Source organism: Sprattus sprattus (assembly GCF_963457725.1).
Source record: "Sprattus sprattus genome assembly, chromosome: 13".
Lineage (NCBI taxonomy): Eukaryota > Metazoa > Chordata > Actinopteri > Clupeiformes > Clupeidae > Sprattus > Sprattus sprattus.
The window spans coordinates 1,805,843-1,831,701 of NC_137911.1; the positions used below are offsets into that span (position 1 = coordinate 1,805,843).

A 25,859-nucleotide genomic window follows, 5' to 3' on the forward strand; every position below is an offset into this window, starting at 1 on the left:
AGTCTGGGAAACATTTGCAGAGGTGATTGATAAAGATGACATTAGTGCCGGCTACTTTATGTGCACTTTGTGCGATACACTGTACAAGTTCGACAGCCACAAAGTTGGCACGACCAACATGGCCCGTCACAAATGCGGCACCGGTAAGCCTTCACAGTCGAATCGAATTGTTTCAGCCCAGGTTAGGCTTATCATATAGGCTATCTTCAGTTTTCATTTTGTGTAGCCCATTTTGTATTTGCACGAATGCACATTATAGCCTAGGTAAGGCCTACCTGTTTGACGTGAATAAAGTTTTTTGAAATATGTTATTCCTGCCTTTGTGTTTGGGAGGGTTTCAACAGAGCATCCACTTTGACGGAAATCCTTATTAACTTTTGCATGAAAGCTGCGGGATGAAAACAATAGGCATAGGCTAAACTAATAATGCTGGTTCTCCACGCCAAACAGCTGAGCATTTAACGTCATTGTACACGTTTAATGAGATATCTGTAGGCCTACTGGGTTTTGCATAACCAAATACCGCTAGCTAAACAACAGCATAAACAACTGTTTTTTTTTTTTTTTTTTAATAATAATAAGCGGGTCGGTAAGCGGGGCGGGTACAACATTCTAATAATTCATATTTGAGGTCGAGTTGCGGTCGAGTTAGTCGAAAACGCCTGGCGGTTGCGGGTCATTTAGACACGTGCCCGCGCATCACTGATGTATATGTATAGGTTTGGGCACCACTTATATAATTATCATTATTCTTTCAAAGCAGCCATGTCATTTGGACATAATGTATACTTTATGGGAAAACAGAAACAGTGCAGTGTGCATCATAACAATAACAGATATGTGCAAAAATGTGGGCACCCCAGTGGAATAATCACATCAATATTTGGTAAATAACAGCCTGTAGACGCTTCTTAAAGCCACTGATAAGTCTATAAATTAAAAAAGGTGTTTTTGACCATTCCTCCTTACAAAATGTCTCCAGTTGGTATGATGGCTGCTGAGTGTGGACAGCCCGCTTCAGATCATTCTAAACATGGCACATGAGATGGCCATTCTAAAATTAGGCAATAAGCCCCAAGAGGCCTTGGTTTGCTCTGATTTTAGAACAGGTAAGGGGAGTTGTCAGGCACGACGTGAAGCGGAGGTCTAACCCTGGCTCTGAATGAACTACTAGGTACATTTCGAACAATGCTTTGGATCATTGTACTGCTGAAACAACCAACCCCGGCGTAACTTCAGCTTACATTGTTCCCAAGAATCTGCTAATACTGGGTGGAATCAATGTGACCTTCAACTTTGACAAGTTTTTCAGTACCTGTGCTAGCCACACAGCCCCATAGCATGATGGACCCTGACATTTGACAGTGGGCAGCAAGTTGATGCAAAGTGCTTATGGTTGTGTCCAAATAATTGTTTTAGTTTCCTCTGTCCACAGCACTTTATTCCAAAATGATTATGGCTTGTCCAGATGAGCCTTTGCATACCTCAAGCGACTCTGCTTGTGGTGAGTATGCAGAAACAGCTTTTTATGCATTAACCTTCCATTGAGATGTCCTTGTGCAAAGTGCGCTGGACTGTGGAACGATGTACAATGACACCATCAGCAGAAAGATGTACCTGGAGCTCTTTAGAGGTGATATGTGGTTTGTCTGTGACTATTCTTCATCTTTGTCTTTCAGATATTTTTCTTGGCCTCCCACATCTTTCCTTCACAAGGACTGTTCCTGTGGCTTTCCATTTTTCTTACTACATTTCTGACTGTGGAGACACCTTAAACCTTTTTTAGATCCCTCTCCTTATTCATATTGACAAGCTTTTTTAGGATTGGTTGCAACTTTATTTGCAGTTTAAGGTTTAATCGTCTTATCAAACTTATTTTGTGTTTCAATCAATCAGCATTAAGTGACTACAGGTATTTAAATCAACACATTTAAAAGGGTGCCTACATTGTATTTCCTATAACCAACACTGATACATTAAGATTTTTTGTCTGAAAAACATCCCACTATCCCGCTTTCTCCAGGAAATGAATGACATATTACTATGATGTGTTCTTATAAACACAGAGCTAATAACATGTAACCTCAGAGAGGTGCCCAAACTTTTGCATAAAACTGTGTGTGTGTGAGTGTGAGTGTGTGTGAGTGTGTGTACCTTAAGGTTGCCATCTGCTGTGATGCGTAGGCGGTTGCAGGAGCCACAGAAGTGTTCTGACATAGAAGTTATGAAACCCACTTGGCCCTGGAAGCCTGGAACTTTGTAGATCTGTAAAAAGAGAAACTCAACTGGAAAAAACCCGAGGGAGTCCCTAATCACCTCCCTGCAAATGAATGCCCAACCTGAACCTGATGATTATTATTTGGACTAGGTAACACTTGTACTTTTAAACAGGGATTAGAAGCGGTTCAAAGAACGAAAACGAAAACGAAAACCGGTAAAGAACGAAATTTTGTGATGAACGTATTCGATAACGGGAACAAAAACAATTTCAGCTGTTCCGGAGTGAAAACAATATTTTCAATTTTAAATAACCAATAAATAACGTTATTTTTCGTTCCAAATAACCTTTCTTGAAATATTGTGGAAATAAAATTATTGTTAAAATAAATCTTGAAATAAAGTTTTATTCCGGAAGTGATGGGCTTGGCTACCTGCCCGCTCAATGTTCCCCAGACCGCCTGGCTGAAGTGAAACTACTGTTGACACTAGCGAGTAGCCTAACAGATCCATATCTTCCTGGTCCTATGCAACTTCACAGTGGTAAGATGCTACATCCAATGTTACATGCCCTTACATTTTCCTAATGATAAATATTGAAAGTGTGTGAAACTTAGGCCTAGTGCTACCAGCCAAACTTAAAAAGTGTTCTGCAATTGGCCGCAATTTCGTCAGAAAATGGGTTAGCTGCTAGCCTTATTCCAGGACCTAGCTTGAGCCTAGTCAGGGTTCCCACACTTGCCTTGAAAAAAAATTCCATGCTACCTCCTGATTTTCCAGGTACCATATAAAGTGATGATCTATAGGCCCCTGAAGCGCTCCCCTTCCCTCACACACACAACCCCCTAGGACACCTGACTACTTACTTGATTTAAAAGATGTGTCAGTCAAGTCTACATTGTAAATGCTTAGAGATTATGTCTTTTTTATAATATTCATGCATGAAATAATGCAACAAGCTGTAGATGAACAATCAACTGTGAGGTTGACCTATGCTCGAAGTTGGCTAGAAGTCTCCCTCTCTCTCCCTACACAGATCCCCTGCCTTTCTCTCTCTCTCTCCACCGATCACCTCTCTCTCTCTCTCTCTCTCTCTCTCTCTCCCTCCACCGATCCCCTGTCTCTCTCTCCCTTCACCGATCCCGTTACTCTCACCCCAGTGTGCTGGTGTACGGCCTTCAGAAAGCAGTGTGCTGGTGTACGGCCCTTAGGGACACGTTTCTAACCCAGCTCCCACGGCCCTCTCTTCCTCCCGTCCCTGCTGAGACCTGCATGTGCTTGCTAACCATCATTAATGAATCCACATTCAATACAAACTCCCCTAAATGTGGTGAATAACACGGTTTTAGGAAAAGTCAATGAGTAAAACTGCATATGGGGATCAAACATAGTTCTAGTATTTTAAAAGCAAGGTAAAAATCAGCAAGTTGCAGCCAGCTAGTTAGGAAGATTGCACTGCTTACTACCTAACATTGATAAACCCAGGTTTACCGCACAGTTAAAACAATAACCCTAACTTGCGTAAGATGTTTCACTGTAGATGTCAAGGCTCCCATGTTGGCTGGGAAATGTATGTATTTGACCCTTCTATTGAGATCGCGAGTAACGTTTCTTGGCTATATTCCTGAAGTCCACCAATCCGAAACTATACTTTTAAAGTCCATTTCACCAGGTTGCCTGCATCAAATTCCAACATCCAATATACCAGAAAGGATGCCAAGAGCATGCTCTCCATCTACAACATGGGATCATCCATTTCTATCAACAGTAAAAGCTGTTCACATGTAAAGGTTTTTATAAACGCATCTTAATTCTGTGCTCAATAGTACTATTTTTCACATCATCCAATAAAATTTTCCAGGACAACTGTTTCAATTTCCATGTAAGTGTTCACTTTTGCCCAGTTTCCATGACTTTTCCAAACCTGGAAAATGAAAAAAAAAAATCCATGTTTTCCATGGTTTCCACCAGGTACCGTGGGAACCCTGCTAGTATAGTGGCTTCATGTTGCTTTTCAAAGTTACTCACGCCACTTGCCATAAATAGTCTAAATGAACAGTAGACAAGGGGTTTGCAATATTAACCGTTCTTTTATAAGGTTCTAACCCATTAATAATTAGAAGAGAAGCCTAGGAACACTGGAACGTTCTGGTCAGAACGAAACTAAATGAAAAATATTTCGTTTTTAATCCCTGCTTTTAAACCACCACTGCTCTCCCATGCCCACATCCACGGCTGAAGTGCCCTTGAGCAAGGCACCTAACCCCGATCACTGCTCCCCGGGCGCCGCCAATGGCAGCTCACTGCTCCGGGTTAGTGTGTAACCTCACTTCACTGTGTGTGTGTCACTTCCCTGGATGGGTAAAATGCAGAGGTGAATTTCAGAGTGTGTGTGTCTACACCACCTCTGCCATAGAGAGGACTTGCACTTTCACTTTTCAAATGATATCAGAATGCCCTCGGTCACATGATGGCTAAGCCCACGTGGAGCATTCATGACATCCTTCAGTCAAACAACAGCAACATAAACAAACACATGCAGCATACACAAACACATGCAGCATAAACACTCAACTTTCTCCTGCAGTCAAACACATGTAGCATAAAAACTCAACATTCTCCTGGATTGGACTAAGCCATAAGGCAGCGAAACCAACAAGTTTAGCTCTGGAATATGAACTGGGATAGGGAAATATGAAACTCTGTCTTTATTCAAGTTTGTATGTGTGTTAATCATATGCCTTTGTTAGCTGAAACATGACTTTTCTACATTTTAAATGTATTGTTCACAGATGTCTTAATATCACGTGTAGTGTGTGTGTAGTAGTGTCACGTGTAGTGTGTGGATGTATGTTTGTTAGGTCTGTATACGGTATGTTAGTATTATGTGACAGCCATGGCCATGATTAGACTTGAACCTGTGCTGATGTGTTACCCCTGTGGTGGTTTGGACTGTGATGGACTCTTGTTAATCAAACATAGTCAATTCAGTCATTTTACAATAACAATTCAATATTTTTACAATTAATTACTCGTTTCCCAGAGTCCAGCGTGTATTCCATTTATAGCTGTTATAAGTGCATTATTCCGCAAACATTATCAAGCCACAAAAATGTGTGGCAGCTGACAGACCTTGGCGGTGTCAGCCTCTGCACCTAGCACACGCTCCAGGTTTGGCCATTCCTGCTTGATGTGGTCCAACATCTCTTGGTAGCTCACCATCTTCTTGAAGTTCCACCTGTTCCCTGGAAAGGCATTAGAAGCACATGACCAGACATCAAAAGGTACTTCAAAGCAGTATTATGGCGTTTTGGTCTAAGACTAGCAAGCCTACTACCTAAAAAGCATTGAAAACCCACTAACCCTTACCCTCACTGTTGGTGAGGTCATGCTGTGTAAGCTTTTTATATTTGAGAGGCGTTCTGTTTCAGACCACAGAACTCCATAGTGCATAGCCTGGATGGCTACAGGGAATGCTATGAGAATCTTTTTGTTTTGTTTTGTTTTAATTTGTTTGTGGCGTGTCAATCGAGGGCACTCCAAATACTTGGTGAAGAAATACTTGCAGGGCAGCTCCTCCTTTCGTTGGATTTCTCCCCTTGTGTCTTGAGGCACTAAGATGCCATATCTGGGTAGACTTTTAAAAGGGCAATTTGGTTTGGAGTTGAACAAAATGGCCAATTTGCCTCAAAATCCTTTGCCAGGAATACCAACCTTTTGATATTTTCACGCTTGAGTGTCGCCCTGTTTATTTTTTAGCTATTTGTATCACATGGTTTTATTATATATTAATGTCATCAAATGTATAGCCAAAATAAATTTGTTAACAAGCTACCAAGTGCCAACTTTTGTTTGTCAGGCATGTCTGTTGGCTGTTACCTACTTTAGTATGTGCAGTACGATGATGAAGCAGGCTGTTTATTTGAAGGCGGAAGATTGAATCGGTATGTTGTCGGAATTCAAGGCTTTGTTCCCAGCATGTTTTGATCCTGCTTGCATGATTTAGCAACAAAGTAGCTCCACCACATGCACTTGAAGATTAGAAATATGACTAGACTAGATTCACCCTTAGCCTACAGAGACTCACCGTCAAAGGGCATGTACTCAATGGAGCTGTTGAGACATCATCACACCAAGAGACTCACCGTCAAAGGGCATGTACTCAATGAACCGCACCTCCAGGGGCTTCTTTTCTGTCAGAGCCACAAAGTCTAGAAGCTCCTCCTCATTCAGCCCCCGCATCACGACACAGTTCACCTGCAGCAAGAGGGTTGATGCAGAGCCTTTAAATAAATAATGTAATCTTAGTAGTTCAATGATACTAATGGATCATGAGGGGAAAAATAGCACTTAAAATCAACCCAGATATTTTTTACATATACACAGTTACTTTAAAATATATATATTAGCATTTCACCACTGAACTCAAGTTATACCATTACTCTTTTTAGCGCAGCTCTTTCCGTCCTAAACAGAAGAGGACGGGCCATTACCTTGACTGGGTTGTATCCCGTCTCAATGGCTTTATTGATGCCCTCCATGACTTTGTGGAACCCTATGGAGAAGAGTGATGTGCACTTTAAAACATGTAGAAGCAACAGCCAATGCCAATGGGCACACTGCAGTCTTATCCCAAATCTATAGGACCTCCATGCACATGATCACTGATAGGAGCTGGGCTGCATGAAGAGAGCAATAACACATGTTGTGTCCACCTGTCACAGTGGGCCCTAATGACAGTGGGCCCTAATGACAGTGGACCCTTATGACAGTTATCACAGTGGACACTAATCACAGTGGACCCTAATGACAGTGGGCCCTAATGACAGTGGACCCTAATCACAGTGGGCCCTAATGACAGTGGACCCTAATGACAGTAATCACAGTAGGCCCTAATCACAGTGGACCCTAATCAATTACAGTCTACCCTTATCACAGTAGGCCCTAATCAATTACAGTGTACCCTAATCACAGTAGGCCCTAATCACAGTGGGCCCTAATCACAGTGGGCCCTAATCACAGTGGGCCCTAATCACAGTGTACCCTAATGACAGTGGACCCTAATCACAGTGTACCCTAATGACAGTGGACCCTAAGCACAGTGCAAAGCCAGCAGGAGCAAACAGCACAACAGGACAGATGGAGGAAAGGGATATTAATGGTTGAGGCAGGGTAGTAGGGTAACAGTGGCACCAGGCCACGGTCCAACAGGGAACCACTACTATGGTCTATAGAACACAAAGTCCAACAGGGAACCGCTACTATAGTCACACTGAACACAAAGTCCAACAGGGAACCGCTACTATAGTCACACTGAACACAAAGCTACTATAGTCACACTGAACACAAAGTCCAACAGGGAACCGCTACTATAGTCACACTGAACACAAAGCTACTATAGTCACACTGAACACAAAGTCCAACAGGGAACCGCTACTATAGTCACACTGAACACAAAGCTACTATAGTCACACTGAACACAAAGTCCAACAGGGAACCGCTACTATAGTCACACATGCTTGTGGGGGTTTATTCATTTGCACGGTCATGCTTGTGGGGGTTTATTCATTTGCACGGTCATGTCTCATTTCATGCCTTCATTATACCCAGACAGATTTGTGATGTCTGATGGTCATATTTGCATAATTGTTTGGGACAAATATAACACGGACACTGAAGTATGGACTATGATGACGTGTGTTTTTTAAATGAAAATACAAGGTATTTCACTTTTCTTAGATTATTAGTCTAGAACTTACTAGATAACTGAAAGGAGAGTGCATTGAGAAAGGGTGCTCCAGTAATGGAGGTAAACTTTAGACACATACTTTTTAAATAATCATCTTGGGTGGCACCAATTCATGTAAGGTACATTATTTGTGGATGGGCGCCAAATAAATGTATGTGCAACTGTGCATAAATATTAATGATTGCCTCATCATGATAATGTTGGTACTATCCTGTCAACAGCACCAATAAAATATTGATCTCACCCAATTGGACATGCATTGATTATTCAACACAAGATCAATCATGTTGAACACAGAAGGTGTACGTGGTGTCTACCATAGTGGTCAACATATGATCACTCATATCAATCAGAGTAAAATTACAGGGGTGGGTGTGTGTGTGTGTGTTGTGTGTGTTGTGTGTGTTGTGTGTGTTGTGTGTGTTGTGTGTGTTGTGTGTGTTGTGTGTGTTGTGTGTGTGTGTGTGTGTGTGTGTGTGTGTGTTGTGTGTGTTGTGTGTAGGTGTGTGTGTAGGTGTGTGGGTGTGGGTGTGGGTGTGGGTGTGGGTGTGGGTGTGGGTGTGGGTGTGGGTGTGGGTGTGGGTGTGGGTGTGGGTGTGGGTGTGGGTGTGTGTGCGCGTGTAGGGGTGTGGGACTCTGCGTGTGTGCGCGCCAGAAATCATTTTTGTGTGTTTGTTTCTTTGTTCCATCTCTGTTTTATCTTTTCCTAGCTAATAGATTGATGCTACCAGTCCTTGGGAAAAGGATGGTTTGTGGATGGTTTAAAAGGGCTGTAGTTCTGATGTTGAATGCCGTCGTTGAGGTGCATCACTAATTGTAGGAACCGGTCGCTCCTTTTGTTCAACTTGCAGAGTTCACTGGTAGTCTTAGCAATAACTTGTTGTAAAGTTTACTAGCAGACTTTCTGTTGCAGCTCACGCTAAACTTGAACTCTTGGTTAGCAGTGCGATCTCTGCAAACATTAGTCGCTGTCATAAGAAAGAGTTTTCCACATCCGCCCCAAGCAAACTACACAGTGAAGGGGGACCGTAGGTCTGAGAGCTTCAGAGCAATAGATGTACGAGAGATAATGGGGATCAAAGAGAGGGAGTTCCCCTGTGATAATCATCATAGAGAGGGAGTTCCACTGCACGAAAGATAACAGCAGCGAATAATCAGCATTGCTGGTCGATCGCGGACAATCACACCGAAATATCCGTCTGCCGCATATGAACGGAAATCCCCGTGAAGGAACACGCGAGGGGAGGGGGGACGATGTGTTTAGCATTCTCTACTCCCGCTGACAGAGGTGCGAAAGGCTCTTATTAGCATATTGACTGTAACCAGTCTAGCCTCACACATCCTGCAGCCATTGGTTCAAAACGACCCGGAATTGAATTAAAACGTCTTGTGATGAGATTCTCTGTTGGTGAACTTTCAACTGACAAAAACGTATCCAATCCCATTTACAGCTATTGCCCCATAAAAACGAAATTAATAATTGACTTGTTAATACTTTAATTGATATTTTGTCTTTAGGGTTTTGTTCCAGGGTTATCACAATTCTTGATCTGCCTTTCATTTTCAGAGTCAGAGGATCACAGTTTGCTTCCGAGGCTGTTCGACTCATATTCCAGAGCTTCCTCTCTATAGAGTTCTTGAGATTCGCTTTTGGCATGTAATTATGCAATGTAATTATTATGAGTTGGACTTGATCTGATACTGGAGAATTAATTTCGCAACTTCGGACATGATTGCCGCTTGCGAGTATCTAACCTGTGCCTTTCAGGTCGTTTTTGAAATCTTGCCCTCCGCGAGTTTCAAACCTGTGCAACTCAGGTTGATGGTGCTGTGTCCTAACCGCTGAGCCACCGTGCTGGTACATATTATTGCTCGTTTGTACGACCAAGTCACTGGTTTATCATTCCCCCCTCCTCTGGAGTATTTTTCTTCTGTTACTGGAGCTTCTGATCTAGTTATAGTTAGTTTAAGTGGGAATTGTTTAGTGGAGTTATGTGCAGTTTTAATTATGTTCACTTAAGCTTGAGCTTTGTGCTATGTGTTTAAAAGATTTAACTTAGGCTATGTGTAATGTTCCTAACTTATATATAATTATTTCACCTTAATGTTCTTGAGATTCGTTTCTGGCATGTAATTATACAGAGTCATTAACAGTCGTTAAGCAACTTGGGACATGGTTGCCACTAGTGGGGATCGAACCTGTGACTTTCAGTTAGTTGTTGATATCAGTGGAAGCAGTGACGGGGTGCCTCCCCTGCCGGGTCACGGTTTCCAATCGGTCAAATACCAGCAAACGTGTTAGCTGATTGATATGATGGAAAGGTATGGCAGGACTATCAATATGTGAATGGAGATCATTTTTTAGCAGAGCCAAATAATTTGGCCTTGATGCTGAATGTGTACTGGTTTCAACCATTCAAAAATGCACCTTATTCAGTTGGTGCCATCTACTTGGTTGTTTTTAATTTACCTCGTGAAAACCGTTTTAAGGAGGAAAATATGATTCTCGTTGGACTAGCCTACCACATGAGGTCGGAAGAATTCCCTTGCGGATTTCATCTGGCTTCACAGGTTTTACAGCAGATCAATGGAAAAACTGGACAACCATACTCCTTGTTTTGTCTGAAGGGGCTTATTAGCAAAAGACATTATGATATGAGGTTTGACTTTGTTCAGGCATGTATTATACTCTGTTCCAGTTTGGCCCATTGCACTGCACCCCTAACATGCATCTACACCTTAATTTAGAGGAATTCATTCAAATATGTTGTTCTCATTAAAGATAGATCACACTCAAAGCCTCAAAGGGGGGGGATTGTTTTCAATCGAGGTCAATTCAATTAACATATGAAAAGCTCGGCCAGCTGGGCAAGGGGAAGGGGGGGCCTTTCACACCATTTGGGCTTCCACGGCAATACACAGGGTCGGCGACTGTCGTAAATCCCACATTTCAGTTCCCCTGTGATAATGGGAATCATAGAGAGAGAGTTCCCTCGTGATAATCATCAGAGAGAGAGGGAGTTCCCCTGTGATGATAATCATCAGAGAGAGGTGATAATCATCATAGAGAGAGGGAGTTCCCCTGTGATAATCATCATAGAGATAGGGAGTTCCCCTGTGATAATCATCATAGAGAGAGGGAGTTCCCCTGTGATAATCATCATAGAGAGAGGGAGTTCCCCTGTGATAATCATCATAGAGAGAGGGAGTTCCCCTGTGATAATCATCATAGAGATAGGGAGTTCCCCTGTGATGATCATCATAGAGAGAAGGAGTTCCCCTGTGATAATCATCATAGAGAGAGAGAGTTCCCCTGTGATAATCATCATAGAGAGAGGGAGTTCCCCTGTGATGATCATCATAGAGAGAGGGAGTTCCCCTGTGATAATCATCATAGAGAGAGGGAGTTCACTGTGACTATTGGTAACTGGTCCTCATCTTCCACTCCACTAACATGTGGTGTCCCCCAAGGGTCCATCCTGGGTCCTCTACTCTTTAATCTGTACATGCTGCCACTCGGACAGATTATTCGAAAGTACCAGATTTCATATCATAGTTATGCAGATGATACACAAATGTATCTATCTCTGTCACGCAATGACCCAACCCCACTTCAAGTCCTATATCAGTGTCTTGCAGATGTCGACATATGGATGTGTCAGAATTTTCTCCAGCTTAACAACGAGAAAACTGAAGTGATTTTATTTGGCAACAAAAAGGACAGGCTTCAACTAACGTCACTACTTTCAAACAAAGGACTACAGTGTAAAAAACCTTGGAGTCCAAATTGACAGTGACCTCACTTTTAACAGCCATATCAAGTCAGTTTCTAAATCAGCTTTCTATCATTTAAAAAACATTTCAAAATTAAGAAATCTCATGAAAAAATCAGATCTGGAGAAGCTCATTCATGCCTTTATTTCTAGCAAGCTTGACTACTGTATCGGTCTCCTCACAGGCCTACCCAAAAAAAACATCAGGCAGCTCCAGCTGATCCAAAATGCAGCTGCTAGGGTCCTTATGAAAGCTAAGAGGTCAGACCACATTACACCCCTACTAAAAACTTTACACTGGCTCCCTGTCAGTCAAAGAATAGATTTTAAAGTATTGTTGCTTGTTTTTAAATCACTAACTGAAATGGGGCCCAGTTATCTCGTAGACCTCCTCCAATACCACACCCCCACTACACCTCTTAGATCTCAAGACCAACTGTTTTTAACAAAACCAACTGTGAGAACCAAAAGCGGTGAAGCTGCCTTTTGTTTTTATGCTACTCAGCTGTGGAACCAGCTGCCAATGTCAATTAGAACTGCACCCTCTATTGACAGTTTTAAAACCAGTATCAAGACCCATCTATTTTCTGTTGCCTTTTCTTAGACTCATTTTCTGTTTTTCTGTTTTATATGCTCTCCCTTATGCATAACCCTTTATTCACTTTATTTATATTTTTTATCTGATTTTATATATTTTAATTTTTTATATTGTTTTATATTTTTGTATTGTATGTCTTGTCTTCCTTTTACTATGTAAAACACTTCATTTTATTTGTGTAAAGCACTTTGGGTTGCCATTGGCATGAAATGTGCTATATAAATAAAAGTGCCTTGCCTTGCCTTGTGATAATCATCATAGAGAGAAGGAGTTCCCCTGTGATAATCATCAGAGAGAGGGAGTTCCCCTGTGATAATCATCATAGAGATAGGGAGTTCCCCTGTGATAATCATCATAGAGAGAGGGAGTTCCCCTGTGATAATGGGAATCATAGAGATAGGGAGTTCCCCTGTGATAATCATCATAGAGAGAGGGAGTTCCCCTGTGATAATCATCATAGAGAGAGAGAGTTCCCCTGTGATAATCATCATAGAGAGAGGGAGTTCCCCTGTGATAATCATCATAGAGATAGGGAGTTCCCCTGTGATAATCATCAGAGAGAGGGAGTTCCCCTGTGATAATCATCATAGAGAGAGGGAGTTCCCCTGTGATAATCATCATAGAGAGCAAGCGTTCCCCTGTGATAATGGGGGTCAGAGAGAGGGAGTTCCCCTGTGATAACTGGGAGAATAAAGTTAATAAAATATATGTGCCTTGGGCTGTTGTTCACCAGGTCAGGGGGTGTTTTTCAGGTGATCAGGCTACAGCTACAGTGACTGACTAGAGGAGAGGTGCTGACTGTGTACGTAAGAGCCTGATTAAGAGTCTGATCAAATCACACATTAAACAAAATTTCAAATGTACCTACACTATATTTTGTTTAAAATCTACAATACTGACAGTTGAAAACCTTGTTAACTTTTGTTTCCCATTAACTAATTGATGGTTAACTTTAGGACATCCTTGCAGTGCTAACAATGTGACAATGGCATGTACCAAACATGCAATGTGGATGTGAGCACTAAATGTGTCGTCCTGCTGAGAAATAAATGTGAACAGGTGAACCTTACCTTTCCTTCTAACGATGAACTCGAATTTGGCAGGCACCAAAGAGTCTAGGCTAATGTTGAGTAGATCTAGCCCAGCCTTCTTGAGACCAGGGAGGAAGCGAGGCAAATTCATCCCATTAGTAGTCATGGCAATGGTTTTTAAACCCTCCAATTTCCGCATTCCAGCTAAAACAGGTGAATACATAAAAAGACACAAAAGTAAATTATTTGAGTAAATGATAACACAGGAAACACACTGCTCAAATGCACTGTGCAAATTGACCTTTCCTCCATGTCCAATCTGACAACTGATGGCATCATGTGGTTCTCAAAGAAAAGTTCACGGATTAGCAGGTCAGACACAGCATTGCCATATCAGTCATTGCATTCCTTAGACCAGGGCTGCCCAATTTGGGGCCCGCTGAGTTAGAACGTCATTCGTTAGACAGCATTTTAACCCATTTTGAACAGGTTCTCTGTTTCAAAGTCATATTTAACCCAGACTGGTTGCAGTTTACTGCTTGGACACATTTTTAACATTGTTTTAGATGGGTCAAGGGGGGGGCGCTATTGTCCTTTTGTCAATACAGATCAATATCGATGGTTATCTAGTTGCTATGCTAGCTAACTAACTAGCTAAGGAAACTTTTAATAACAATTGAAATGGAAGAGCTCCGTTTGCTTAAAATGATAGCTAGTTATCTAGCTGATGTTATAGCTTCCTCGATTTAACTTATACATTTATAATGGGAAAAGGTAGAAACCCTCAGGGTGCCTGTGCAACTTCGTATGAACTAGTTCATATTCATGTTCAAAATCACATATCTCAACACGAGTTCATAGCTAGCAGCTGCCAACTGTAAGTACCTTACCTATGTGTGTGTAAAGAGTGTTGATATGAAATATAAAAACAACCAGTAGTTAATGTGCAAACTTCCAATTGAATGGTGATTTAAGATACTCTATCTGAGTTGGGGCAGTATGTCCTTCAGTTGAGGTCGAGGCATGATGCTCACTGGCTAAAAGTTTCACCTGTTCGTGTTGGCGTTACAAATGTGTGTGGAGGTTGCTTGTGGAGCCAAGTGCAGTAGAGAGGCACTCTCCAGGGCACAGCTTACAAGTAACTGTTATATTTTTATCTTTTATGGATACAAATAGAAAATAATGGGAGTATTTCCATCTATCGAAACATCAGTGGTCACTCTTGTTGCCTGCCATCATGTTTATTAGCCTTTTGTTAATGGCTGTTTGTTGACTGGCCATTATATACCTACGGCACAGGGATTTTAACATCTTCCCTGTGTATGTCCTAAATAGATTATATTAAATTAGTATGATTTGTTGATAAATGTTTCTTTTTTTACCTGAAGCAAATGTTATCTTTCCCCATTATTTTCTTCTTGGAGTATACCAGAATGCTTAATTTACATCTTAAAATCACATTCTGAGTTTGCAGGTATGTATATTAGTGTTAATGTTAATTGGGTACAAATTGAATACATTTCAATGTAATGGGGCATGACCTCACATGAAAACTTGTGTTTTGGCCCTCGGCCCTCCACTATATTTGGCCCCTGACAAGAAAGAATTTGGGCACCCCTGCCTTAGACCATATACTGTATGTCCCACTTGGAGCTGCTGCAGTGGGTGAGGGTAAGAGCAGCTTCCCACCGTTTCATGATAGGACCTTCTTTTTTTCACAGCTTTTTCAGTGTTGTTGAAGCAGATGTTTTTAAAACTACATGAATCAGTGCTTGCATATTCTAAAGGGAATTTACACCTTTTGGGTCAGAACAGTAAAAACATTCTTGGATGTGGAGGATGACCTTACCAAATGTGCAGATTTTCACAGACATTTAACAGATCAGGATTAAGTGGGTAGTATCACGATAGTCAGTGGGTAGTATCATATACAGTGGGTACGGAAAGTATTCAGACCCCTTTACATTTTTCACTCTTTGTTTCATTACAGCCATTTGCTAAATTCTAAAAAGTTCATTTTTTTCCCGCATTAATGTACACTCAACAACCCATCTTGACAGAAAAAAAACAGAAATGTAGACATTTTTCCAAATGTATTAAAAAAGAAAAACTGAAATATCACATGGTCATAAGTATTCAGACCCTTTGCTCAGTATTGAGTAGAAGCACCCTTTTGAGCTAGTGCAGCCATGAGTCTTCTTGGGAATGATGCAACAAGTTTCTCACACCTGGATTTGGGGATCCTCTGCCATTCTTCCTTGCAGATCCTCTCCAGTTCTGTCAGGTTGCATGGTGACGTTGGTGGACAGCCATTTTCTGGTCTCTCCAGAGATGCTCAATTGGGTTTAGGTCAGGGCTCTTGCTGGGCCAGTCAAGAATGGTGACTTGTTCCGAAGCCACTCCTTTGTTATTTTAGCTGTGTGCTTCGGGTCATTGTCTTGTTGGAAGGTAAACCTTTGGCCCAGTCTGAGGTCCTGAGCACTCTGGTGGAGGTTTTCTTCCAGGATATCTCTGTACTTGACCGCTTTCATCTTTCCTTCAATTGCAACCAGTCGTCCTGTCCCTGCAGCTGAAAAACACCCCCATAGCATGATGCTACCACCACCATGTTTCACTGTTGGGATAGTATTAGGCAGGTGATGAGCAGTGCCTGGTTTTCTCCACACACACCGCTTAGAATTAACTCCAAAAAGTTCAATCTTGGACTCATCAGACCAGAGAATCTTATTTCTCATAGTTTGGGAGTCCTCCATGTGTTTTTTGGCAAACTCTGTGCAGGCTTTCATATGTCTTGCACTGAGGAGAGGCTTCCGTCAGGCCACTCTCCCATAAAGCCCCGACTGGTGGAGGGCTGCAGTGATAGTTGACTTTGTGGAACTTTCTCCCATCACCCTGCTGCATCTCTGGAGCTCATCCACAGTGATCTTTGGGTTCTTCTTTACCTCCCTCACCAAGGCTCTTCTCCCAAGATTGCTCAGTTTGGCTGGACGGCCAGGTCTAAGAAGAGTTCTGGTCATCCCATACTTCTTCCATTTAAGGATTATGGAGGCCACTGTGCTCTTAGGAACCTTGAGTGCTGCAGAAATTCTTTTGTAACCTGGGCCAGATCTGTGCCTTGCCACAATTCTGTCCCTGAGCTCCTTGGGCAGTTCCTTAGACCCTCATGGTTCTCATTTATTCTGACATGCACTGTGAGCTGTAAGGTCTTATATAGACAGGTGTGTGCCTTTCTTAATGAAGTCCAATCAGTTTAATTATACACAGCTGGACTCCAATGAAGGAGTAGAACCATCTCAAGGAGGATCAGAAGAAATGGACAGCATGTGAGTTAAATATGAGTGTCACAGCAAAGGGTCTGAATACTTATGACCATGTTATAACAGTTTTTCTTTTTTTATAAATTTGCAAAAATGTCTACATTTCTGTTTTTTTTCTGTCAAGATGGGTTGCTGAGTGTACATTAAAGTGGGGAAAAAATTAACCTTTTCGATTTTAGCAAATGGCTGTAATGAAACAAAGAGTGAAAAATGTAAAGGGGTCTGAATACTTTCCGTACCCACTGTAAAACCACCCTATCAACTCATAACAACCAAGATATAACTTTACACATTTCCAAGTTGTTTCCAAACAATATTTGAGCTACTGCTGTGGTGCTGTGAGTTCAACCAAAAGGCTGATATTTCAGCTCAATAGCTAATCAAATATATCCCTCCCTTCCAAGCTCTTTAAACAACATTGTTGATTGGCTGGAATAGTATATGGCTCATGCTGTGCTATGAGTTAACCTCACTTCCCCACACCCATGGGTTTTAGGCAGACCCTCCAGGATTTTGCAATCTTGTGTTTCACAAATTCACTTTTCACAGGATTTCTTGCAAATTTCACTCATCACCGCAATATGCAAAGTCAAGGAATTTCTGCATTGTTTGTGACTAAACTTGCCGATTTTTTGTTAAATCAAATCAATGAGTTACTTTAGGCCACAACAATTCCGACAAACCCTTGCTCCCTTAATGGAGGGATGTTAGCCTCCTTGCTAGTACACCCCCCTCCCATGTTCAAGGTTGCAGGTTTGATTATTCTTGCATAATCAATGCATGGAGTTTGTCAGAAATAGTTTTTTTTGTTTGTCCACAAGTTCTCAATGGGATTAAGGTCTGGGGAGTTTCCTGGCCAATGGACCTAAAATATCAATGTTTTGTTCCCCGAGCCACTTAGTTATCACTTTTGCCTTATGGCAAGGTGCTCCATCATGCTGGGAAAGGCATTGTTCATCACCAAACTGTTCCTGGATGGTTGGGAGAAGTGGCTCTCGGAGGATGTTTTGGTCCAGCAAGTGCCAGGACTGTCTCCTAAACATGATTCAGCTGCGGGATCGGGTCACCTCCAGCACAGAGCTTGCTCAGTAATGGCAGCAGGCATTGACCCTATTCTTACTCTTTAATGGCAATTGTAACACTCAATTTTAACACTTCTGCATTTAGCAATATATTCCTTGATAATAAGTCATTAAGTAAACAAGTCCTTGTGAAATAAGATATGATATGCTGACTACCTCAACATATTAAAACTATTGCTTCATAAAACAACTTGGAAAGTCATTTCTGGAGTATGAGTTACCAAGGTTTTAGATGACACTACCAATCTATTACCAAACTGCCCACTAACTTTCATACTGTACAGTGTTGCCCTGAATCCTGACATTGCAGCAGTTCCAGAGCCATGAGAGAAGCAGTCAAAAAGAGGCACCATCTTTTATCATCAAGCTCCTCTTATGTGCCGGTATGAAACCCACCCCACCTGCAAAGCCTAGTTCTCACCAATGATATGCAATACATCCTCTCATGTGCAGTTACGACACCCACCCCACCTGAAAAGCCTAGTACTCACCAATGATATGCAATACATCCGGTCTGATGAGAGGCTCTCCCCCTGTCAAACGGATCTTGTCCACGCCCTCCTGAACGAAGAGTCTGGCCAGGGTCAGAACTTCCTCTGTGCTAAGAAGCTGTGAGCGAGGTGTGAGCTTTACCCCCTCCTCAGGCATACAGTACTGGCCTGCAAGAAGCAAAGAAGACCCTGAGAAACAGCACTGTCATTTAAATTTAGATCAATTAGATCCAAATTTCCAAAGATGTCATATATGTAAAATAACTTCCTAAGATTGGGATCACCATCAGATAATTTCTTGCAGTCTGATTATTTTGTAACTAATTGTCCATACACATTGCACAGCTAGCTATATTACTTGTCCAATCATGTGTTCATGTTCATTTATTAAGAAAATATTGAATGGTATGGCCAGGGAGATGCAATTAAATATTATTACTGTCAAAAGGACTCAGCAATGTCACCCATTTTAATTTTCTTTATTACAGTTCATGAAAGCTAGCTCATATTACATCTGACTTGGAGTCATGCACTACCATAATGACAACACGGCAAGCACCATAACAACCACACCAATACCTTAGCAACCACCTTGAGTACCATAACCACACTCAACATTTTAAGTTACCACCTAAACCACCATAGCAACACCTAAGCAACCGCCAAAACTACCCAGCCTGTGATGCCAGGCTACTCGTAATACAGTTGATTTTAAATATCAAAAGTTTGGTTTATATTTTCCATTAATTTCAATGATTCAAGAGGTTAATGCAAAAGTTAAGCACTCTGGTAGTGATCAGAGTGAGTAGAGGAAAATACGCATAACTGAAATGCACGTAACTGGAGACGGGGGAAAAAAGAATGCTGTGCGAATGGGAGCGCACAGCTCCTTGTGTTTCTGTGCATCTTCTTTTTCTTCTGGCTATGGTGTCTAAGATGTAAGCCGGAGTAGTGGAAAAATGTTTGAGGAGGGGGCCTCGTACTTTAGAGGAACTAATTCCATGACAGGAGATAGTATAAAAGATCATCCTAAAGATACTGTAGGATATAAATTAAAAGAGTGAACCAAGGTTCATTCTGTGCTGTAGAAAACCTGGAGAAACAGAAAGAGACGGATATATTAAGTGAAGCTTCTCTGTCGAGAAGTGTGCAGCGGGCACCGTCCAACACAAAGTTGTAAATATATTTCCGCAGGGAAACGCAAATTTGATTGCAGCACAGCAGTACTGTAACCTGTGCTCCATTGTATACTGTAACCTGTGCTCCGTTGTATACTGTAACCTGTGCTCTGTTGTATACTGTAACCTGTGCTCCATTGTATACTGTAACCTGTGCTCCATTGTATACTGTAACCTGTGCTCCGTTGTATACTGTAACCTGTGCTCCGTTGTATACTGTAACCTGTGCTCCGTTGTATACTGTAACCTGTGCTCCGTTGTATACTGTAACCTGTGCTACGTTGTATACTGTAACCTGTGCTCCGTTGTATACTGTAACCTGTGCTCCGTTGTATACTGTAACCTGTGCTCCGTTGTATACTGTAACCTGTGCTCCGTTGTATACTGTAACCTGTGCTCCGTTGTATACTGTAACCTGTGCTCCGTTGTTTACTGTAACCTGTGCTCCGTTGTATACTGTAACCTGTGCTCCGTTGTATACTGTAACCTGTGCTCCGTTGTATACTGTAACCTGTGCTCCGTTGTATACTGTAACCTGTGCTCCGTTGTATACTGTAACCTGTGCTCCGTTGTTTACTGTAACCTGTGCTCCGTTGTATACTGTAACCTGTGCTCCATTGTATACTGTAACCTGTGCTCCGTTGTATACTGTAACCTGTGCTCCGTTGTATACTGTAACCTGTGCTCCGTTGTATACTGTAACCTGTGCTCCGTTGTATACTGTAACCTGTGCTCCGTTGTATACTGTAACCTGTGCTCCGTTGTTTACTGTAACCTGTGCTCCGTTGTATACTGTAACCTGTGCTCCGTTGTATACTGTAACCTGTGCTCCGTTGTATACTGTAACCTGTGCTCCGTTGTATACTGTAACCTGTGCTCCGTTGTATACTGTAACCTGTGCTCCGTTGTTTACTGTAACCTGTGCTCCGTTGTATACTGTAACCTGTGCTACGTTGTATACTGTAACCTGTGCTCCGTTGTATACTGTAACCTGTGCTCCGTTGTATACTGTAACCTGTGCTCCGTTGTATACTGTAACCTGTGCTCCGTTGTATACTGTAACCTGTGCTCCATTGTTTACTGTAACCTGTGCTCCGTTGTATACTGTAACCTGTGCTCCGTTGTATACTGTAACCTGTGCTCCGTTGTATACTGTAACCTGTGCTCCATTGTTTACTGTAACCTGTGCTCCGTTGTATACTGTAACCTGTGCTCCATTGTATACTGTAACCTGTGCTCCATTGTATACTGTAACCTGTGCTCCGTTGTATACTGTAACCTGTGCTCCGTTGTATACTGTAACCTGTGCTCCGTTGTATACTGTAACCTGTGCTCCGTTGTATACTGTAACCTGTGCTCCATTGTTTACTGTAACCTGTGCTCAGTTGTATACTGTAACCTGTGCTCCGTTGTATACTGTAACCTGTGCTCCGTTGTATACTGTAACCTGTGCTCCGTTGTATACTGTAACCTGTGCTCCATTGTTTACTGTAACCTGTGCTCCGTTGTATACTGTAACCTGTGCTACGTTGTATACTGTAACCTGTGCTCCGTTGTATACTGTAACCTGTGCTCCGTTGTATACTGTAACCTGTGCTCCGTTGTATACTGTAACCTGTGCTCCGTTGTATACTGTAACCTGTGCTCCGTTGTATACTGTAACCTGTGCTCCATTGTATACTGTAACCTGTGCTACGTTGTATACTGTAACCTGTGCTCCATTGTATAATGTAACATTGTATACTGTAACATTTGATCCGTTATATATATGTAATATATAAATAAAGTTTTATTTTTATTATTATTACTATAATGTAACCTGTGCTCCATTGTCTACTGTAACCTGTCCTCCATTGTTTACTGTAACCTGTGCTCCGTTGTATACTGTAACCTGTGCTCCATTGTATACTGTAACATTTGATCCGTTATATGTAATATATAAATAAAGTTTTATTTATTTATTATTATAATGTAACCTGTGCTCCATTGTTTACTGTAACCTGTCCTCCATTGTTTACTGTAACCTGTGCCATTACGAGGATGCTAGGGTTAGAGTCACCTTACGAAAGAAATGTTTGACTCTCTTACCACATGTTGGATGAGCCATACACATCACCCAACAAGGTGCAGGGCAGTGATTCTCTAACAGCAATGACCCACTGGCATTCTGGCACACATAAGCAGACAACACCCTCTGCTATGAATGGCACCAAATAAATTCAATTCAATTGAGTCACTGCTTTCAGGATAGTGCTTTTAATTTGCCTTGACTGAACTGCCTCCATTCTAATCTTCATGCTACTTGTATAAGAGTATTACTTAAGCAATAAGGTTCGAGAGGCAGTACGGTACCCTCGAACAAGTACATTATTGACGATACCGTACTGACTCGAGTACCTTATTGCTTTTATAACATGGTTGCCAGCGACTTTATAAATATTAAGTAAAATGGAATTATAAACAGTAAGCTGCCTTTCAGCACAAAAATGTTCTAGCCACCAAACATTGTGTATCGCATTTCAGTAGCCAAGAGAAAATAGTCCCCCTTTGTGTGGCTGTTGCTATGCAACAGACAAATAGCATTGGGAACTTCACGTCTGTTAACCTAGCACAAAAAGTTTGTTGATCATTAGCTAGGAGATCGACATTGATCTCGTACCATTTTATTCATTCACATTGCTCATTTTATAAAGTTGCCATTAAAATAACAAAAACTACAATGGGACACTTTCAACTTTGTTAATATTTGTTTATATTGATTTGGATATCGCCACTAACTCGCGTGTGAGAGCTACGTGTGTTTCAATGGATTTTTGGTCTAAGCATTAGCAGTCACCTACAAATAATATTCGAGACTTTCAGTCAGGGTATAAAATTAACCTTTAGGCCTACCTGCCATTGGCATGTAGGGTGTAAAATTTACCGGCCAAAATATTTTTTTACCGGCCACTGAACTGCTCACAACACAAAATCATTAAAAAAGATTACAGAAATAATTGCTGATTGACCATTGGTCTTAGTACTACTAAGTGGGGAACTATATGAAGGTTTCAGACACTGTTAAAAGAATCATATCGTTTATTAAAAATAATTCATATCATATCTTATATACAGACTTCAAAGAACATGTGAACTAGGCGCCACACAACTATATAATGAGAGAGAGAGAGAGACATCGTACCAAGAATGAAAGAGCAGTTGCGGTTTGTAGAGTGCCTCTTGCAAATAGTTACTGCAGCTCATTGTGGGGTTATCATTGCTATCGATAGCCTTGTACACCAACCAGTCCCTACTCACTCCGCTATCAATAAATCGCCACTTTTCGTTTAACTTTCTTTTAGGCCTACTTGCGATAGGAGCACCATCTACATGTTTTCGCTTCTCTGGTGGTTGCACCCCAGCAATATGTCGCCACATTATGATAGATAATGATTAGAGACAGTTAGCCTACGGTACGCGTCTTCTTGACCAACTGACGGACTGAATGTGAACGCTAACGTTATTGCAGATAACGGTACATTTTCGAATGTAGAATGATGACGGCCAGCTATAATGAACCAATCAGTAAATTCGCTGATGCAATAACATTAGCCCAAGACTGTTTTACATTATGATGTGAAGTAGTGTAGATTCAATAGAGAAACCGGCAGCAGCCAATGGCGAGTTACCTAATTATTTTAATCGCCAAACCATATTTTTACTCGCATTTGGCGAGTGGCGGGTGTTAATTTTATTCCCTGCTTTCAGTTAAGACTTACAATACTCTGCAACATTGGTGTAGCACAGAAACAACTAACCGAGTCAATGTAGACATATAAAAAGTCGTGTAGATAGCTTAATTCACATGAAACTTTCCCCACTACATTCCCCACAACACGTCGCCATCTTGGTTAGATTTTTTTTTTGGAGTGCGCACTGATATGAAACGCTCAGGTAGATGAAAACAGGTCGTACAGTTACTATACCGTTGAATATAGCACACCCCGTGACTCACAATCAGAATGGTGGATTCCATCTACCTGTGTTATAATTAATAATAGCACTAGCTTTACCTCTACCTTTCGTCCTTTCCTAACTAAAAGAAGTGAAATGTAGAGGAAAGCACATTTCTTAACATCCACCCCTTCATTAGTTGTTTCTATTCACATGCACATTCACAAAAATAAGCCCAAAATATCATCAGAACGTTAAGAACGTCTTTTGATGTTGTGTAATGCCTATGCACTATGGTGGCGAGATATCTACAAGATATATGGTAGTGTCTATGTATAGGGTCAATAATCTTTACTTGACTATCACTTGATCCCAGTTATCCCAACAACCTCACTTAAAACAATATTGGTAATCTGGTAATAATGTAGTTCATTTTAGAATTAAATGGATTCAGATGAATTATATGTTTTTTTCTCTAATCCGTCCCATTTTTACATTTGTACTGTCCTTACAGATTATTTCTTTATCTATAACTATTTCTTGACCTATTGTCAGGCAGATTCACATATTGCTTTAAACTTAGACTGTCAATTAAATACATTGTTTCACACAGATAATCAGGGCACGGAAGAAACTCACAGCGAAAATTGCACTTCTCAGTCAGCGAGATGCGAAGGTAATTGTGCCTGCGACCAAAAGTGTCAGTCAAGAATGCAGAGAAAGGATATGCCTCCGTCTTCAAACCTTGTCGAAAGCCCCCAGAATGAGCTGGGACCTAAATGGAAAGATGGGTTAGAAAAAAAAGAGCATCAGAAGGCACACGGCAACAATCAAGATATCTTGGCCAGTGAAATTTGAATTGTGACATTTCTACAATCAAGAGATCTTGGCCAGTGAAATAAGAACTGTGAAATGTCTACAGTCTAAAGCATTCCTTCACGCCTAGTGATCTACCTGAATTCACTAAAATTATGTTTTCACCCTGTATTGACACGTTCTTATTCAAGATTATTAAGAAACCATTTTTGAAAGACTTGGACAGCATCACCCAACACCTTAATTATGTGGCTGTCTGTACTACAGATACATATATTTCTAAATATAAAGATACCTTAAAGATGTACTCAATGGATAAGGTGATGAGGAACAATGTTTCCACAGTCATCGGCATTGTGAGAATTTGGTTAGTATACATCAATTTGATAAACAGATAAAGAGACTAAATTAGCTAAACAATTAACCGTAGGTAATATGGCGTCTTTATCAGTCTCAGTTGTAGCTCACTTACTGTAGGGAACAGCATAGGACTTTCAAAACTTATTCAGGCTTTAAACCTCTCGTGCTCTTCTCTTCAAGTTCATCATTTGGCCTCTATAGACTTTTTTGACAGTTTTGATGTGCAAGTCAGTGTGACAAGGTGACTATGTAGACTGCAAGGTGACTATTTTGACTGCAAGGTGACTATGTAGACTGCAAGGTGACTATTTTGACTGCAAGGTGACTATGTAGACTGCAGTGTGACACGGTGACTATGTAGACTGCAGTGTGACAAGGTGACTATGTAGACTGCAGTGTGACAGGGTGTCTATGTAGACTGCAGTGTGACAAGGTGATTATGTAGACTGCAGTGTGACAAGGTGACTATGTAGACTGCAGTGTGACAGGGTGACTATGTAGACTGCAGTGTGACAAGGTGACTATGTAGACTGCAGTGTGACAGGGTGACTATGTAGACTGCAGTGTGACAGGGTGACTATGTAGACTGCAGTGTGACAAGGTGACTATGTAGACTGCAGTGTGACAAGGTGACTATGTAGACTGCAGTGTGATATGGTGACTATGGAGACTGCAAAATGACAAGGTGACTATGTAGACTGCTAGATGACAAGGTGACAGCAGTGTGACAATTTAGTCTGTTTGTGGTTTCTTGCATTATTGCAGAGTTTCACTTGGTGAACTACGCAGTCTAAAAGTAACTTAACAAGCCTGAAATCAAATAATGTTAGTTTCTCAAAATGCATGCAAGTAACACTCACTTGTTAAATGGGAGATAATATTGCTTAGCTGTTTTTGATGCTACATTCGGGAACGACATTGCATTCACCTCCTGGTAGCAACCTCTATAGACTTCTCATAGGAAGCACACCACAAATTGGCAATCAAAACATCTTGATTTGTCCTAACATGAACTTGGTTTAAAAGTGAACCACTTACAGTTTTAAATGCTCCGATATGTATGAAAATCGCGGCGTGATGAATGATAATGAATGATCTGCATGTGTATCAACAAGCCATACATCAGCTAACGTTAGCCTTCAGTGCAGCGGATATGTCTGTGTGTGTCACCGCCAGACAGAGGCTACTGAATTAGTGGATTCAGGTGAGGGCAAATACTTTTGTCCATAAAGTGTATTTCCTGAACATGTCAGTATGCAAGTACAATGGTGTCCTATCCTATGGTGAAAACTGTGGGTGGAGGGAACATGAGAA

The 25,859-nt window shown here is 41.3% G+C and overlaps 1 protein-coding gene across 2 annotated transcripts in view; it reads right to left on the reverse strand.

Moving 5' to 3' along the window:
* Positions 1-25,859, reverse strand: part of mocs1 (molybdenum cofactor synthesis 1) — a 64,648-nt gene that overhangs the window by 23,916 nt on the left and 14,873 nt on the right. For both annotated transcript variants that reach the window (XM_080849901.1, XM_080849902.1), the window contains exons 2-8: positions 24,009-24,144; positions 18,259-18,426; positions 13,408-13,572; positions 6,711-6,772; positions 6,363-6,474; positions 5,350-5,462; positions 2,155-2,265 (exon numbers count right to left, since the gene is read on the reverse strand). In XM_080849901.1, coding sequence (XP_080706027.1) covers positions 2,155-2,265; positions 5,350-5,462; positions 6,363-6,474; positions 6,711-6,772; positions 13,408-13,572; positions 18,259-18,426; positions 24,009-24,144 — 867 coding nt within the window. The remainder of the gene's footprint in view (positions 1-2,154; positions 2,266-5,349; positions 5,463-6,362; positions 6,475-6,710; positions 6,773-13,407; positions 13,573-18,258; positions 18,427-24,008; positions 24,145-25,859) is intronic.